This window comes from Meleagris gallopavo, chromosome 15 (genome assembly GCF_905368555.1).
Source record: "Meleagris gallopavo chromosome 15, MGAL_WU_HG_1.1, whole genome shotgun sequence".
Classification (NCBI taxonomy): Eukaryota; Metazoa; Chordata; class Aves; order Galliformes; family Phasianidae; genus Meleagris; species Meleagris gallopavo.
In genome coordinates, this window is record NC_139418.1 from 16,743,416 (window position 1) to 16,760,434 (window position 17,019).

Sequence of the window (17,019 nt, forward strand, 5' to 3'; positions counted from 1 at the left end):
ACAAGCCCTGCTTGCTGCCCAGCTCCTCCCACCAGTGCCCAGATTCCAGTGAACCAATGAGCACTACCAGCAGCTGCTGGCGCTGAAGAATACAGCACAGCACTCCACTGCGTTTCTTTGGGCAGCACAGTGAAGTTTCTGCTGATGCCAGCAGTCTTTGGATGAGACTCCTGGTGAAGTTTCCATCTTCCTTGAGGCCAGCTCTGTAATGGCAGACAGTGCAGGCTTTATTTACATGAACAACACTCTGCCACCATTTTTTCTCAGCCTGCCAGTTGCAGCCTGCTTGCAGATGATTAAGCTATTACAGTGGAGAGCTTCAGAGGTATCATTTGATCCATTAACTCATGCAAATATTCGTCTTCAGTTTTTTCTTAGGTGAATCATTTATTGCTATAAAGATAGCAAGGAAGAGCTAAGTTTTAATGTCTTATTCCTTATTTAAACAAGTCTAGCTTTTAAGCCCCTCTTCCCCCCCCCACCCCCCAAGCTTTATCATTTAGTTTTTAGAGTTCAATATTGTTAGAAAGCATAGATTAAAAGTGCCCTCTGTTGTTCAGTCATACACCATAATCAAAGTAACGCTTGTGGAGCATAGGGGTTTCAGGGGACTCACCATACTGCAGCCCTCTAACATTTTCAATTGCTTTCAAATACTTTCACACCATATCCCACACGGAAGTCACCGAAAAGCAATGACTTCAAGCTTCAGAGCATCTCTTGGGAGAAAAGAGTATTGGAGGAAGATTTAGAAAATGCAGAGGTATGAAGTGATTTGCCTAAAACCATGCAGGAAATGAAAGCAGAACCAGTCATGCACTGTAACCACAGTATCATCTTAGCTGCTATCCCTTGTAAAATAAAACAAACACACAGAGACCAGCTGGAAGAAATTGCCATCAGCTCCCCGTGTCAGCCTTGCTCAGGCTAGTTGGCCTAATTAGGTGGTGATATGCCTCCAGCTAATGACTGTGGCACAAACTGTTTCACCATCTCTTTGGGATACTGCCAAGCATCTTTTCTGAGGGTATGCACAGGTTGTGTCTGGTTTTAGTCTTTCAGATGTCCAAGTCAATCAGTGTACAGCTAATTACCGCTGTGGCTGTAGCTATACTTAGGGATATAATCCTACCTCGACAGCAAATCCGCGCACGTCATCAGGACAGCTTCTTAGTGCAAAGGAGATTCTCAGTGCAAACTGAATCTTGTGGAAAGGGGAAACGAACAGTGTGACAGTGCCTTCAGCTCTCACTCCAACTCCTTCAAAGGTGTTTTTCTTGCAAGAAACTTGCACTCTCCTCATGCCTACAGCATTTCTCAGGAGCCCCTCTTGGAGGTTCTTCTTGGCTAAAGTCCTTTACAATTCCTGTCTGTCCCTTAAAAGGAGAACTGCGATATTCACCCATCTCTTTAGTGCTTGGGTGAACTATCCAGTCCTGTGAGGAATACAGAACAGATCCCAGCCTGAGCATGGTACCAAACACAGAGCTGTAATCATTCATTTATGACAGAGTTTGCAGTTCAGGACCATGTCCTCAGATGTAAACTCTTTCTCTGAATTGGCAGCTCAGAATCCCAGCAGGGCTGATTCAGCCCTCCTCATCCTAAGGCAGATATATTTAAGTCTTATCAACCTTAGGGACAGATGAGGGTGGTTTTGCACAAGTCCAACCGCAGATGAACTGTGCAAGCACGGAACAAGGGTGAAAATCCCTCAACCCATGTAACATTAAATGCAAAAATCAGAATAAACAAATGTATAACCCAGCGTGATTTCAGACGAGTGCTTACTCTGGGAGGCTTTGGATCTGCAGCACCATCTGCTTGATGTGGATATTCGGGATTTCGCGGCACCTTCTGAGCAGCTGGACAGCTTTTCAGGGTTGCTTCGGCTGCGGTGCCACGTGTGTGTGCACCTTCTGAGCAGCTGGGAGGGCATCACGTTGGGAACTGACATGGATGTTAACGGAGAGGGTGGTACAGCCCTGGGACAGGGCATGGGATGGCACTGGGACTGCCGAGCTCAGGGAGCGTTTGGGCAGCGCTCTCAACAGAGTTCGGCTTTGGGCGGCCCCGTGCGGACCCAGGGGTAAACTCAGCGATCCTATGGCTCCCTTCCAACTCGCCGTCCTGTGATTCTGCGCCCAGCCCCAGGGCAGCAGCAGTTCGCACAGCCCGCTCCCAGCGAGCCGCGAAGGCGGCACCCGTCTCCAGCTAGGGCGCCGTGAATGTTCGGATCGCTAGCTGTGGAAATCTTCCCCGCACAGCAACCGCAGCGCCGCCGAGCCCAGCGAGGCCGCCCGCTCCTCTCGGGCGAGAGGCCTCCGGCTGCCGGCGGGGCGGGGCGGGAGGAGGGCGCGACCGAGCGTGACGGGCGGAGGGAGGGCGGGAGCGGAGCCGCAGCGAAGAGGCCCCGGCTGCGCGGCCTCCGCCTCAGCAGCGCCCGTCGGGAGGCGGCCGGGCAGCGCCGAGCCCCCGCCGCCCGCTCAGCCCTCGCCCTCCCAGCGCCATGGCGGCCGCCGAGCCCGGCAGCGGCCGCTACCAGCAGGTGAGGGGCGGAGGGGCTCCTTAGGCCGCGCGGGAGCGGCTGCGGGGGGTCTGTAAGAGAGCGCGGGGCCTCGGCGCCGATCCGGGCTCCGGAGGCCGCGGGGCGCTGCGGGGCGAGGCGCGGCGCGGCCGGGCTGCTGGTGGCGGAGCGCCGCCCCCCCCCCCCTCCCTCCCGCACTGCTGGCGGCACGGCGGTGACCTTGCCGGGATGCCGCCCTTCCGCCGTGCTGCGGCCGGCCGGCTCCGCGCGGGTCCTTCCCGGCGGTGAGGTCGTTCTGTACCGTCTTGGAGTGAGTGAGCGTTAATTTTGTTTCGCGTGCTCGGCGCGGTGCTCTCGGCCTGCGTTGAAATCCCCCTAGGCCGGATTGCGTGCTTGCAGCGCTCCCGGCTGCGCTCGGTGCGTTCTTCCTTCCCTGCCTCCCGTAGGACGGGAGCCCATCCCAGCCGCAGGAAGCAGCGGGCGGTGCGAGCCCGGCCCTGTTCTACGGCCTGCGGAGCGGAGACCTCACAGCTCACGGTGAGGGAGAGAAATGCCCAGAAGTGTGGGCTGCTGTCTTCTGTTGGTGCTCCTCGGAGAAGCCGCTGGGCTGTGGCTGTGTGCTGGTGCCGTTCGGTGGCTGTGTGCTCTCCTCAGAGTCCCGGGTGCAGTTTCTCTTAGGATAGTGTTGGGCTCGGCCTTGCAGCTGGATGTCACTGGTTTTGGCACGCTAGAAGTTTAATAAAACTTGCTGGTTTTTTTCCTGTAGAACACAAATGTCTTCACTCACGAAGACAAATCTCTTTCGTTGTTGCTCTTCTCAGCCTTGTTGGCTACAAATAACCAGGTTTCTTTGATAACTGCCTGTCCGTCGGCCCTGAGAATCCTCCCTGTAAATGTCAGTTACAAAGGGGTCTGGTTTTGTGTCCTGTCGTCTTGAGCTCATGGAGATATGTGACAGGAGCATCGTTCAGCTTATGCTGCCTTGTTCTCGGTGATACTCCTGACCTCACCGATAAGAACGCTGCTGATTCCCTTAAGAGAAATGTGGAAAGCTGTCATTTCACCAGATCTCACTCACACGTGGGGCAGACACATAACAGACCCTGTTACTGCTGTAGAGCACAGCTCTGCGTGGTACAGCAGAGATTAGAGAGGCAGACTGCGCCCCAGAGGATTTGTTCTGCTAAAGATGAGGTCCCAGGGAAAGACAGCTGTAATTGATTGCAGAATGAGAAACATACAGATGGAATTACTTTGTTGGGCTGTTTAAAAGTTGCTTTTTTTTCCCCCTTTGCCCTCTGTCAGAACTCTGGTATTCATGTTGTTGTCAAGCATGTTATTGGTTCCTTATGCTTGCCCTGCTCCAGAGAATCCCTGCATGCTGTGAAACTGGAGATGTAGAGCTGATGTTTAGAGAGAGTGGGAGAACCTCTCCAACGTGAACATGTTGAGGTTTTTAGATACTGAATCTCACTGCGTGTACAGATGTCCAACTGACAAATTTCTGCCAGCGGAGTATGTGTGAAGAATTGATAGCTGTAAGGGCTGGAGCTGAATGCAGGATCTGTAAGTGTAGGCAGTGTGTGGAAATTGCCAATACGCTCATTTAATCTTTTAAGTTACTGGAGCATGAAGCAGTGAAAGAGAACTGAAAATTATCAATCTTGAACTTTTATTTTTGGGAGGGGGTGATGCATCGGTGGCGGTTGACCCATAATTGGGCAGCTCCTCTGCAGCTGAATGTGCTGCCCTGTCTGTGTGGCGGCTTGACATCTGTCTCCGTGAGGGTTTTGTGCATGGATCCACATGTGTGGGAACGGAGCATGAGAGCTGGGATCCCCTGAGTGTGTGCGTTCTCAAAAAAACAGAAAAAAGGATACTGAGCACAGAGGACAACAGAAATAAATGAGCATCTGAGTTCAAAACCCGCACGTTCTTCCTTGCAGGCCTATGTGGGCGCACGGGCTGTGCATCCCCCAGCAGCCTGTTCCACCACCTGTGTCTATTCCTCTGTATGTGCTTTGTTAAAGGGGTGCTTACGGCACGTGATTTATTTTCTAAAGCCAGTTTTCTGTAATCTTCAGCCCTCGTGCTTTATTCAGGCATTAGGTAATCTAACAGAAAATAGCCTGCGATTACGCTTCTGAGTGCTGTGGTGGTCTGGCTGAGCGTGCTGAGGAGCGCAGGAGAAGCTAAGGCAAAAGCCATGGAAGGACGTGTGCCCTGCTGTGCTGGTATGTGGAGCTGGGCAGCAGCAGGGCGGCTGGTTCTGTCCCTCGGTGCAGGGTGTGAGAGGTGGGACGGGGTGCTGGGGAGCAGGGCAGGCTGCAGCACGCAGCAGTCTGTGTCCCAGAAGGACTGGGGCTGATGGCGTTGCAGTTTGCACTTGCTTTTGGGAAGGCTGTGCAGGATGTTGCTGGGTTTAGGTGGCTTAAAGCCTTTTGAGCATATCCCCTGGACTGTGAGTTCAGTGGCAGAGCTGTGTTTTGTGCTTAGAGCTGAAAGTAGTTTCTGTTCTGGAAAAAACACTTAGGCTTTTAATAGGTTTATTTACACTCTGTGTTAACTGCTTTTTACTGGAGGCATTTGAAGATATATGTGATGTATATGAGTAATGTAAACCCACCTAGAAAATGGTGGGTGTGTTAAATAATACTAACATATTCCTTTTTAAGTGGTATTTCTTCCAGTTCCACTTGTTGAAGGCTTACATGGATCGTGAATCATTTTGTTATGGGAGATGTCTATGGGAAATGTAAAGAAGAAAGATTTTCCGTTTGTTTGGCTTTCTTTTGGTGGAACTGCAGAAGAAATATGCTGCCTAAGATAGGAGAGTACATTTGGAATCCATAGAGGACTGCAGTGCTTGCGTTCTGCCTGGGAAGACTGAAGTGAAATAGGAAAGGAGACATCAGTTGCCAGCTTGTGCTTACATTAGGCTCGTATTTAATTTTTCAGTTGCAGTGGGTGTGCAGAATATCCCATATCTTGAAACATTAGCAGATAGAATTAGTGATATCAGTGGCTGTTCATCTCCTTGGGAGCTGTTTTTTGCTTGCAGAAGATGTGCTGCCTGAAGATACCTGCAATTGGTAAGAATGGTAAGGAAATAAAGAAAGGACAGGTTGTTTTCTTCTTTTTCCTTTTGTGCACGTAGATGAGTAGAACTGAGGTGTCCTTTGACCATAAGAGCAGTAGAGTCTTCTAGAAATAAGTCACAGAGTTTTCTCACTCTGCTGCTCGTGTTGCTCTGCACCTGGTGGGAGCCAGCATTTGGGGTGAAGCTGTGCTGCCTCTGTGCAACGCAGCACGTGTTCCAGCTGGCTCTTGGTAGGTAGATACTGCTTTGTTCTGAAACAGCAGCTTCTGCAGGCAGCCACACTCTCAGGTGGGTTTGGAAGATTTTGGTGATTCTGTGTAAAAATGTAGTTATAGAATTAAAGTAAATTCATTCTCTAAAGGTTAAAGGACTTGGGAAAGAGAGTGCTACACCGACGGTCCAGTGTCATTGCAAACCTTGTGCAGCAGCAGAATACAGCCTTGCAGGCAGATGTCTGTTTTAAATATTATCTTAGGTATCAGTATTTTGTTGGACTCTTCGTTGGGCTGAATTCTTTCTGTGACCTGTTAGTGTCCAGAAGGATGTTAATGTGGTCCTAAAAATTGCAGCAAGGCTTTGTGCTTTGTTAGGTGCATGAAAGGTAATTCCTGCTCCCTCAGATGGAAACCAGCTTCTTGTGTACCGAGCCATCGAACGCGCAGACATAGGGACGGTCCCAGCAGAGGTGGTTCTGGCTGATGTGCTGTTGGTACTTGGGCAAAGCGGCACGGCGCTCTGGGTGAGCAGAGGTGGGGAATGGGAGCAGTGCTTCGCAGCCTTGGGGTGTTTCTGTGGTGAGTCAGTGAGGAGCAGCTCCCTGGTGGCCCTGGGTGGTATTTTGGAGGGCAGCAGCTGTGCTGAGCAGTGCCTGATGCATGCAGCATGGTGCAAGGCACGGCTCTGCAGCCCAGACACACAGCGTGAGGAACGAGGAGCTCCGTGTGCGGCTGTGATGCAGTTCAGCGACCTGCCAGAGCTCCGGGAGAGAAGGGTTATTTGCTCCTCTAGGAGAGGGCTGCCAAGGGTTGGTGTGTGTGGGTTGGCTTGTCTAATAGCTTATTGTTACTCCTGCTGATTACTAAGCTGATACTAAGTTAGAGGAATCTAAAACTGGATTGGGCGAAGTCAGGATTTCAAAGCAGTGTCGGGAAATGTAGCTGAACAAAAGGAGGTATCTTCTTTGGACTGGGCAGAAGCTTTTATTTGTATCCAAAGGCTGAAGATACAAAGGGAGAAAAGTAAGGGGCGTTGCAATGGGATTAGAAAGTTGACCTGCTGGAATACTCCCTATTTCAGTAATGATGTAGGTGGTTTTTATTTTTTATTTTTTTGGTCTTAGGTCGGAGGGGACCTTAATGATCATTTAGTTAGCATTTAACATTGCTCGTATTGGTTTGCAGAGGTTGTGATTCCATTGTTCTGAAAAATCAACCCTGCCACCTTTAGAAATATATATATATCTCTACATTGATTCTTTTGTTGTTATTAACCTAATTAGCTGCCTTTCTGAAATCCCACAGAAACCATAGTAACAACAAAAATGAGACCTGATCAGGGTTGCCTTCACTTGGATTCCTCCGTAGGATTTCGTGCAGCACTACTTTGTGTGCCAGCACACGAACCAGAACTGAAATGCAGTGAACACTGCTGAGCTGATGCATTGCTGACTGTGCGTGGCTGAGACAAAGCTGGAAATGGGCTGCATGCAAACATTAATAACAAAAAAGCAATGCCAGCAGGCAGCATGCTGAGCGTACAGAGTTTGGAAGAGGAAACAAATTTGCATGGAAACATTTATAAATGTTTTTTAAGTTTAGAACTTCAGTGCTGCTGTGCTGCACGTATTTGCACTGGCAAAGTGGGACAGCAGCAGCACCCTGCTCGGAGCTGCACTGCTGGTGGCTTTTGTTGGTTGGGAAGTAACTGTCTGATGGAACAGGGTAAGACTCAGGGACAACTTCCTGGCACTTGGTAATCAGACGAAAAACGAATCTCAGCCAAGCTCTTGTTTTAGTAAGTGCGTACATTGCTGTAAATACGGCCTACTTTTAATGCAGCAAAAGGGAGATTCGCACTTTAAAAGCTAAGCTCCATCTGAGAAGTAAAGAAAGAACTGTCAGCCTCAGCAAAACAGACTGCGGTCAAAGCCAGCTTCAGTCAGATCCACTGGGATCTGAAGGCTTCCAGCAGCAGCGCAGAGGAAGGTTGCCTGCAGCCCCCCCACAGCACGGTGCTGGGTGCTGGGTGCCCGCCCCGGCCTGGATGGAAAATGCAAGGCAAGAGCAGCAGGGCCCTGTTGTGCCACGTGAGACCTGATGATTCATTCTTCCTGTCACATGAACCCTCACTGTTTTGCTAATAAGCACTTAGTTGAATTTTAGATGCCTGGAATCATTAAAAAGGCTGGAAGGCATTTGTGTACCTTGTCCATTAAAAGGCAAATCTGTTTCCTATAACTGCTTACCTTAGAGAGCCTCTAGCTCAATTTTAAGAAGTAGAAGTAACTGCGTGTTTTATGTCATTACTTGAGCTGTGGTGGTTTGGAGCTGGCAGTAAGTCCAGCTTGCCTTCTCCCGCGTGACGCAGCAGTCAGTGGGGAGGTGGCAGCAGCCTTTGGACCCTTGTTAATTGTTCCATGTGCACACGAGCGTGCAACTGGCCAACGTGTGCAGCTGTCCAGTTGGTGGCTGGGAAGGCCAAGCAATGGATGCTCTTCTGCTCACTGGGATGGAGTGTCACGCAGTTCATGCAGTTGTTGGGAAGCAGGTGTCCAATGAATTGCATCTAACTGAAGAGGTTTGGGCTCTGACTTTCACCGAGGATGTGGATGTAGTCTGAGCCTTTGATCTGAGCTATCAGAAGGAAAAAGAAGGTGGTGCAGTGCAGTTAGGTGTAAGTGAGACCTTCTTTTACACACGTGGGCTGTTTTTTTTGTTTTCCTGGTAAGCTGTACAAGCAGAACAGAACTGCCAGCTCCCTGAGCAATAAGTGCTTGGCAAGGACTTGTGTGCCAACTTCAGAAGATGCCAGAAGTGTCTCTCCAAAGAGAAAAAAGCAAATGGCTTCAAGTACATTAGTGCCAGTGTGCAGGAGGAGTGGCTGAAGATGTTATGGGAGGAGCTGCTGTTGCTTAGCGCTGGAGTAGCAGTGATGGCATCCCCCTGTGAAGGCTCAGTCCCAACATGCTTTTCTGAAATGAATTGTCTTTCTGTGTGAAAAGTTAATTTCTTTGTCGATGAGAAGTGGAACAAGAAAATAAGTCGGGTAGCAGCTGATTCGTAAACTCTGTCCTGGTGTGTTCTGTTTTCAGCCTATCTGGTTTGCCTTCGTCAGCTTCTCTGATCAAAGCTGGAGTTGGCGTACCTGCTTCAAGCAGGGGATGCTGTACTGCTGATAAGCTGCAGGGGTATTTATACCAAGCTGTGGGAATGTGGGAAGCACGGTGCACAAAGCACACAATCTTCTCTGAAGTCATACGGTGTGAAGGGGTGAGGAGAGATTGTCAGAGTCGTATTTACATGTGTGTTGTAGCTGCTACAAACCAGAGGCAGCAGTGCAATCTTTTGTCTCCTGTTATTTCCTCAGCTAAAGCACATGCAGTTGCAGCTCTTAAACTGTTGAGCTGAGGATCCTTGGGAAATGGAGAGGTACTGGGAAGGTGTATGCTATGAGGGTATGAAATCATTTTAATGTGCTTTTAGGTCAACTGGGAGCTCTTTGGAGCAAAGTGAGCAACTGCTCGAATGCTCCACGATGCCACAGAGCTGTCTTGTTCCAGAGGAGACTGCCACGTGCAGTTAAAACTCGGGGGCAGTTCCCCAGATCGTGGGGCACCCAGTTAACCTCTCTTGTGGTCTGTTCAGCTGCAGAACGAAGAGGAGCCAGGTGAGGCTGCACCAGTGGTCAGTGATGCCCCTCCGCCCTACAGCAGCATTTCTGCAGAGAACACAGGTAAGTGCAGCGGAGAGGAAAGAGTTAGGTTTGCTCTGCTCTTCTTTCCTACCTCCTTAATTGTTCTCCATATTGACAGATGGCATTGCATTATCCTTACCAAGGCGACAAAGGATCAGAATTGATCCAAGGACGCTATTGTTACTTGTGGTTTAGAATATGCATTTTGGCTGCATTCATCTGATGTCATCCTATAAAGTGCTGTTCAGTTACATTGCACAGCGTTCTGAGTTGATTGAAGGCAGTTAAAATCAAAGTGCTGTGAGGCTTTGTGGTTCCCTCTTGTTATTTGGCTACTGTACTCCTTCCAAAAAGGATTTGTTACTTAAAAGGGATTAAAGAATTCATGATTTCTGCAGTTTTCAGTAACTAAGAACTTGGTTGTAAGGTTATGCTTCTGAATCATCATGCTGTCATACAGCTCATAACAGCTTTGAGCAAAAGAGTTTTTCTTTGTGCTGGTTCTGTATCGGTGTGTTTTAACTTAGGTAAACCTTTTCATTTTTCCCCTCCAGAACTTCTGTAGTCAACTTTAAAGAAGATTTGTGAATCAGATGCGAGTCAGTATTTCCAAAAGCCAGCCAGCTTTGGCTAGAAGTTGGAGGGCTCTGTTTGTAAAGCTGACTGTTGGATATCCTGCCCCAGCACACTCATTGTAAAGATGCCCCTATTAGCTCTGATTCCTTGGTGTGCCTAAGAGATTGGGGCTCAGAAATGTGCTTTGATTTTTGTCCCAGACCATTCCCTGCATAAAAAAACCAAACTGTTAGGAGTCTTTCTCTGGAAACATTGCTTGCCAGCAATCTGAGGCTCAGAGCGATTCTTCTTTTGACTCACTCAGACTGTTTGGGATTCATAAATAAAACTACTTCTGTTTTATTGAAGGAGAGATGCATGTGTCATTGCTTTAAAAATAAGTAGAGCTGGGCTTGTTAGAGTAGTGCTCTGCATATTACTGTGTATGAGATGAGATGTTCCTGTGTTTTTCACTTTTTGTTCTGGGATGGCAGGAGGCTAAAAGGGTGGGGATGAGAGCTTAACAGTCAGGATACTGAGGTCTGAATGCTTCTGAAATGCTTTTTGCTCCCAGCATGGAGTTAAGGAGCAGACAGGTTACCTGCTGTATAACTTTTGCTTTGCAGCTTATTTTGACTACAAGGATGAGTCAGGATTTCCGAAGCCTCCATCTTACAACGTGGCCACAACACTGCCTAGTTACGATGAGGCAGAGAGAACCAAGGCTGAAGCCACAATTCCCTTGGTTCCTGGAAGAGTGAGTACAGTTGGCTGCCTGCATGTCCTTCACATCTCCTGTGTAGGATTTCTCTTTTAAGTCCTGCTTATCAAGTGTCCTGCCTTTTGTTTTTCAGCCTTTTAGGGCAGTGGTATTACACACTCCCAAGAGTTCTGAGGTGTGAGGTTTTAAATTTTCCTCTGGGCAGCTATGAAGTAATGCTATCCAGATTAGTTTGGCCAGCTGACAGAGGTGGTGTACTGTATCTCTGTGTACTGTTGTGGGTTTTTTTTTTTTTAAAGGAATTTAGGATTAATTATTCAGCCATCTCATGTATCTACTCTCAGTGTTCCTGCTGCTTACTTAGCTGACTTTACCAAAGGGCAGTCTAGCTGATGCAAGGATGAGAAAACCATTCCCCCATCAGAATACATTTTTCCATTTTTTAAATTCCTTTGTCAACGCTGCCTTCTGTTCATCGTGGTCCCCACCCCTAATAGCATTAAATGCCCACAGTTCCTTATAGTTCTTTATGAAAGCCAAATTACTTGTTGAGATGAAAAGTGTAATTTTTCTGATGAGTAGGGGAATACTTTTAGTGAGGACAAGAACATGCCTGTATTAAGATAAAGAAATAAAAACACTGCTAAGGATTTAATATAGCATGCCTTGGGGTTTTTCTCTGCTTGCATTTGTAGCCTTCTGAGATTGAGAACTATTTTCCCCAAAAGGAGTTGCTTTGAGTGTAAACTGAGCATTTTGTGTCCCTCAATTGCACACTGCTTCCTGAGGGCTGCGTGCTTTGCTGACCCTGTCTTGAAGAAGCAGGTGCAGATGTGGGTTTGCTGTATGGATTGGACTGACTGAAATGCATTTGTGTTGCCTTTCCCTTTGATTTGCAGGAGGAGGACTTTGTGACACGGGATGACTTTGATGACAGTGACCAGCTGAGGATAGGAAATGATGGCATTTTCATGCTAACTTTCTTCAGTAAGTACATGGTGCAACTTATTTTTGTAAGTCAGCAACCCAAAATAGCTATTTTCACACTTAGGTTTATGAGGCACCAAAAAGAAAATTGTGCCAAGGTTTTTTTAGGTTTTTTTTTTAAGGTTTTTATGCCTTTTTTTTTTTTTTCCTTGGAATATAAAGATGACTTGATCTGCTGCTTTTCTCTTCCTTTCTTAGTGGCATTCCTCTTCAACTGGATTGGATTTTTCCTGTCTTTCTGTCTGACTACTTCAGCTGCAGGACGGTATGGGGCCATTTCTGGATTTGGTCTGTCTCTTATCAAATGGATCCTTATTGTCAGGGTAAGTTGTCCAGAAACTGTTGGTTTTTTTTTTTTCCTGACTCACTTTTGTTTTACTGAAATGTAAATGTTATTTCTGGCAAATTTAGCTTTTTTTATACTGAAATGGATTTTCAGCTTCTTGTTCACCAAGGACAGAGCTTTATTGTCATGCTGTCTTGTCTATGAGTTCATATGATAGGGTTATTATTGTAATAAAGGAGATCACAAATTGTACACCCAAGGCTATCTCTGTCAGGCAGAGCCACATCAGAATGTGTGTGATGGGCACTGACAGTGATCTGATGCTCATAAAATAGTTGTCCAGACAAAGCAAGCCCTACAGGCAGTTTAGTGATGCATCTCACTTGTAGCACCTAAAGAACATCGTACTTTGGAAATGTAATGTTCTCTGAAGTGTGAGATCACTGTGACCATAACCGATGAGAAGAGAGGCAGGGAGTTGCAGGTTTGTTTTTTTGCTGGAGGAAGGGGCAGTGACACAGTCACATGGCTGGAGCGGCTCGCTGGGGCCCTCTGCTGTGACATGCGTGTGGCACAGGTGACAAGAAGCCACTCTTTATTTTATTTTTCTGTTTTATTTTCCTTATCAGAGACTGCATATGCAGACAGCTTGAAAACTTATTTAGGTACAGACGCTGTCGTGTGCTCTAACTAGGGTGGGTTGTTTTTGTTTGTTTGTTTTTCCCAGTTCTCCACTTATTTTCCTGGTTACTTTGATGGGCAGTATTGGCTTTGGTGGGTGTTCCTCGTACTAGGTAAGTGTTTTGTTCTGGGGGGAGGGAGTGCATACTTAGAACTCTGTAAAGTGCAGCAAGGCCTTTTGTAAACATAACAGTACTGCTACTAAAATAATTATGTGCAGATGTAAAACCAAAATGTAACCCTCAGGTACTCTTCCTGCATGCATTCTAGGTGTTAGAGGTGCACATAAGCACCGTCTTTTTGTTGTAATTCTGGGTAGTGGTGTCCCATTTATCAATTGGAAGGAAAAAAGAAGAGAAAAACATCTGAATTTATACTAAGTGATGTTGTATCTGTTGTTGAGTGAGTTGTGATCTTTCTTTCGTTATTTTTTTTCCCTCCCTTGGAAGTGACTAGATCTAATCCAAAGACTAGATCTAATTTTGGATGAAAGGTTTTGTGATGGGTTTTGAGATTGCACAATATTGAAAGAGGAGGTGACAGTGATACAAGAATAGTTCTTGTATCAGACAGCTGCTGTGCGTCCCAGCAACTCAGGTGGTTATTAACAGTGAGTTGATCTGCTCCTCTAATTGAAGAAGCAAAATTTTTATTAACTACACAAATGTGTTTCTTCCATCTAGGATTTCTGCTGTTTCTCAGAGGATTTATTAATTATGCAAAGGTTAGGAAGATGCCTGATACTTTTTCCACTCTCCCCAGAACCAGAGTTCTCTTTATTTACTAAAGGTAAACTTTCTGCTTTCATGAATTTTTTTTCTGTTTCATTTTAATTCAGTGACTTTCCTTTGCATCAGAATTCTTAGAATGCAAGGCAGCAGAGAACAGTTATTTCTCGGTATCCCACACACAGCTCCTGTTTCTACAGAGGAACAGCATCCAGACTGCCTTGATGGGGAGCAGAGGAATATTTGACATTTCTTCCTGAGTTTTTCCTTTGAAGAATTCTGAGTTCATTAGATTTGAATTGTACAAACAAAACCTTGGCCTTGTGCTGTGTTTGACAGGCGTGTCTTTCTGAATGAGTGACGTGCCTGAAACATGTGGTATGTTCTAACCATGAACAAAGGTCACAAAATGTGGTTAGAAAACGGTGCCAGTCTGACTTGTGTACCAAAAAGAACAACTTGTCTGAATTTTGTGTGTACTTTGAATTTTCTGCCAAGTTCATGAAGAAATTCAATTCTTGCGCACCATTTCTCTTTGAAAAGCACTCCTGTGTACTTGAGCATGCTGCCCTACCTGAGTGTTTTCCAAAAGCCTGAATGCCTGAAAGTCTTTTCTTTAAGGCTGAACTTGAACATTGCTCCCTTCCTAATGGGACTTTAAAGAAAGGCTTAAGTTGTCAAAACCCGATAGCATAATTTCCTGCTTACAGCAGATAATGGCCTTGCATTAACTGTCCCTCCCTGAGGGGAAGGAAATCCTGGAACAGTTTGCTTCCCAGATGGTGGGTGCAACATGATGCTCCCTTTAGAAATTCTGTAATAACACTGTATTTCCCCAAGACAGGGTTGAAGCAGTTGCAGCTGGGACAGTGGTATAAAGAGACCAAACAAAGCCCAGCTTTAAATTGGGCTTGTTAAATTGTTCAGAATTTGAAACCGAGGCTTAATTTTTCAAATGCACTTTCTCTTTGTTAGAAGCTGCAAATTGCTTACGACTCTGCTTAATTTCTGTTCTGCAACAGGAACATGTTACATGGAACAAGCGTTGTGCAGTGTTTTACAGCTTTGTCTGGTGATGATAGTGTGTAAAAACAGTTCTTCAGCCAATTTATTTGTGTTCCTGTTCTGTTTAGCAAAGATACTGGTTTACAGTGGGCTTTTCTGTTGACCTCCAGGATTTGTAATATCCTCTGGAATTCCTGCTGAGTCACCAGGAGGATCACTTCCCTTCGTTGTGTGCTCACACAGTGCCAGTATTTAAGCATCAGCTGTGTCACCTGTAATTTGTTCTCATTGAACTTCATTTTACTTCTGTATGAAACTTTTTCATTTATTATAGGGACCACGTGGAACCTTCTTGTTCCAGAGGCTTTTCTTTGTTTGATTCTGTCATTCTATGATTCGGAATTTGAAATAATAATTTTGGAGACCTTTCTTAACTCCTTGCATGTAAGGATGGAGATGTGGTGTCTTTGTTTTAAATTTTTGTTTATCCATTTATTTTTGGGCTCCCGAGAGCTTTCAAAAAGCACTCTTTTGGAGATACTGAGGTAAATGGCCTGCCTCGCCTTCTGAAAATGCTTTCACTGGGGATCTTTAATCCAAACTTCTGAGGAAAGGAAACCACAGAAGACTTGCATTTTCACTACCTGGTTCTTAAGATTAGCTTTCTGCTGCAGGGCGTGATGAGAAGGGCATAGCTGAGTGATCATTTTTGTTTTAGTCATGTCATTGTGTACCGAGGTCCTTTATAAGCCTCTCGATATCCTGCACTCTTTGTGACCTACATCCTTCTGCTATCCGAAATAGCAATCTAACTATAGGTTAATATTTGATATCCTTCTCCAGCAGATGTTTTCTGGCAAATGTCTTCCTGTGTGAGTGAATTCTCCCTCAAGAAGTGACAGGACACCTGCAGGAAGTGAATCAAGACTCTGAAACAGAAGAAAAAATAATCACCTGCTTTAAAAGAAATAAATAAAGTACTGTTGAAAAAAAAAAAAAAAAGGAGAAGCATTTCTTTCTATTTGTTTCTAGGTGTAAAATTTTAATAATTAATGCGGAATTCTGTAATCATTAAATCGTTAGTGGCTAATGTTTGCAAAAGCTACTGCAGTCGAGTCTGTGATGTGCTAATGAAGCCTTATCTAGTATCTGTAGTCATTTGGGTAGCATGAGCTGTGCCCCGTAGCCAGCAGGGGACAGGCTTGCTTTGTTTCGTTCTGCATCCTAGCAGCAGGTTGGGACTCTGGTCTGTGGTGTACGGTGCGTGTAATGCTGACTGCCCCGAAGGGATGATCTCAAAAGTTGAAGTGATGGCACTGCTATGGTTACACACCTTTCTGCTGCTTAATGCCAACGCCACCTGTGCTGTCTGTCTGAGAGGGAAAATTGGGCTCTACAGCACGGAATCGTGAGGTGTAATTAAGTGGGAGAGAGTCTTATTTTGAAGGTGGCACAAGTATTAATTTTTTAATAGCCTATGATATTCTCAGTGTTGTAGTATACTTTCGTACTACCTACTTTTTGGACTAAATAGGAATTTTCACAGTACACGTTGGTAGTGTAAAGATGAAAGGTCACGTTGCAACTTTGTATAAAAAATACCTTGCAAAATAAAGGCCTTTTTTTCCTTTGGCTTGGGACTTTTGAGACGATTCCTAACATACCTGTAACTCTTGCGTTTATAATTTGTGTTAGCAGAGATTCTGATGCATTATAAATGTAGATTTAATGTCCACTTTTGTGCTTTCTGCCAAGTGGTAATTCACTTTGGAGTTTTACTATGTTAAAACTGTAAATATAGCAGAACATTAATAAATGTCACTTATGTAGCAATTTTTGCTGTAGATCAGTGTTTAATTTAGTTTCAATGCCCGACTGCATCTGGTTCTTGATCCCCATTGCAGGTTTCCTGCAGGAATTTCATCACAGCTGCACGGAAGGCGTGATGCAGATGTGACTCTTCCTCCACTCCAGGGTCTGTTTCTTCCTTTCTGTATCCAGGTTTGCCATCCCCAGGCCAGTCTGCAGCACTGGTCTCTCTGTCAGTTCAGGAGACAGCAATTCCATAGATTTTGGGAGTGCTGGGTTTTTCTCAGTCTCACGTAAGTTTTCTGCTTTTTGAAATGATTAAATCATAGTTTTGTTTCAAGGCTGAACTTCACAAATGTCTTCTCCTGACGTCCAGGCAGTTGGGCGGACAGAGATAGATGGGGATTAATGGGAACTTCCTTTTTAAATAAGTGTGTGCAGAGGGAATTACTGAGTTCATGCTGCAGGACGAAATCTGGAGCACTGAGGAACATTTGCCCAAACTTGGTAGATCAGCCTTCTGTTTATTCTCTTGGCATATGGGCCTTATTTGGACTTATGCATCCAGAGAACCGGAATATTTGGCATTCCTGTTTCTCGTCACTTGGTGGCCTGGTGCTGCAGACACCTAGAGCTCAGCTGTCCTATACAAACACTTCCAGCCATTCTTTTCAAGGACCACGGGCAGGGAGGGATGCCCTGTGGAAG

General features: G+C 46.0%; 1 protein-coding gene across 2 annotated transcripts; it reads left to right on the forward strand.

The window, feature by feature from the left end:
- The first annotated feature begins 2,345 nt into the window (after positions 1–2,345).
- On the forward strand, positions 2,346–16,335 carry NDFIP1 (Nedd4 family interacting protein 1). Of its 2 annotated transcripts, none has more exons than XM_085236944.1 (8): positions 2,346–2,548; positions 9,491–9,578; positions 10,721–10,851; positions 11,715–11,802; positions 12,001–12,125; positions 12,816–12,882; positions 13,453–13,558; positions 15,346–16,335. In XM_085236944.1, exons 1-7 carry the CDS (start codon positions 2,510–2,512, stop codon positions 13,554–13,556), a joined length of 642 nt encoding a protein of 213 aa, XP_085093070.1. In that variant the 5' UTR covers positions 2,346–2,509; the 3' UTR covers positions 13,557–13,558; positions 15,346–16,335. The 2 variants fall into 2 exon arrangements, with proteins under 2 accessions (XP_085093070.1, XP_085093069.1); XM_085236943.1 differs by having other exon boundaries at positions 15,349–16,335.
- Positions 16,336–17,019: the final 684 nt, after the last annotated feature.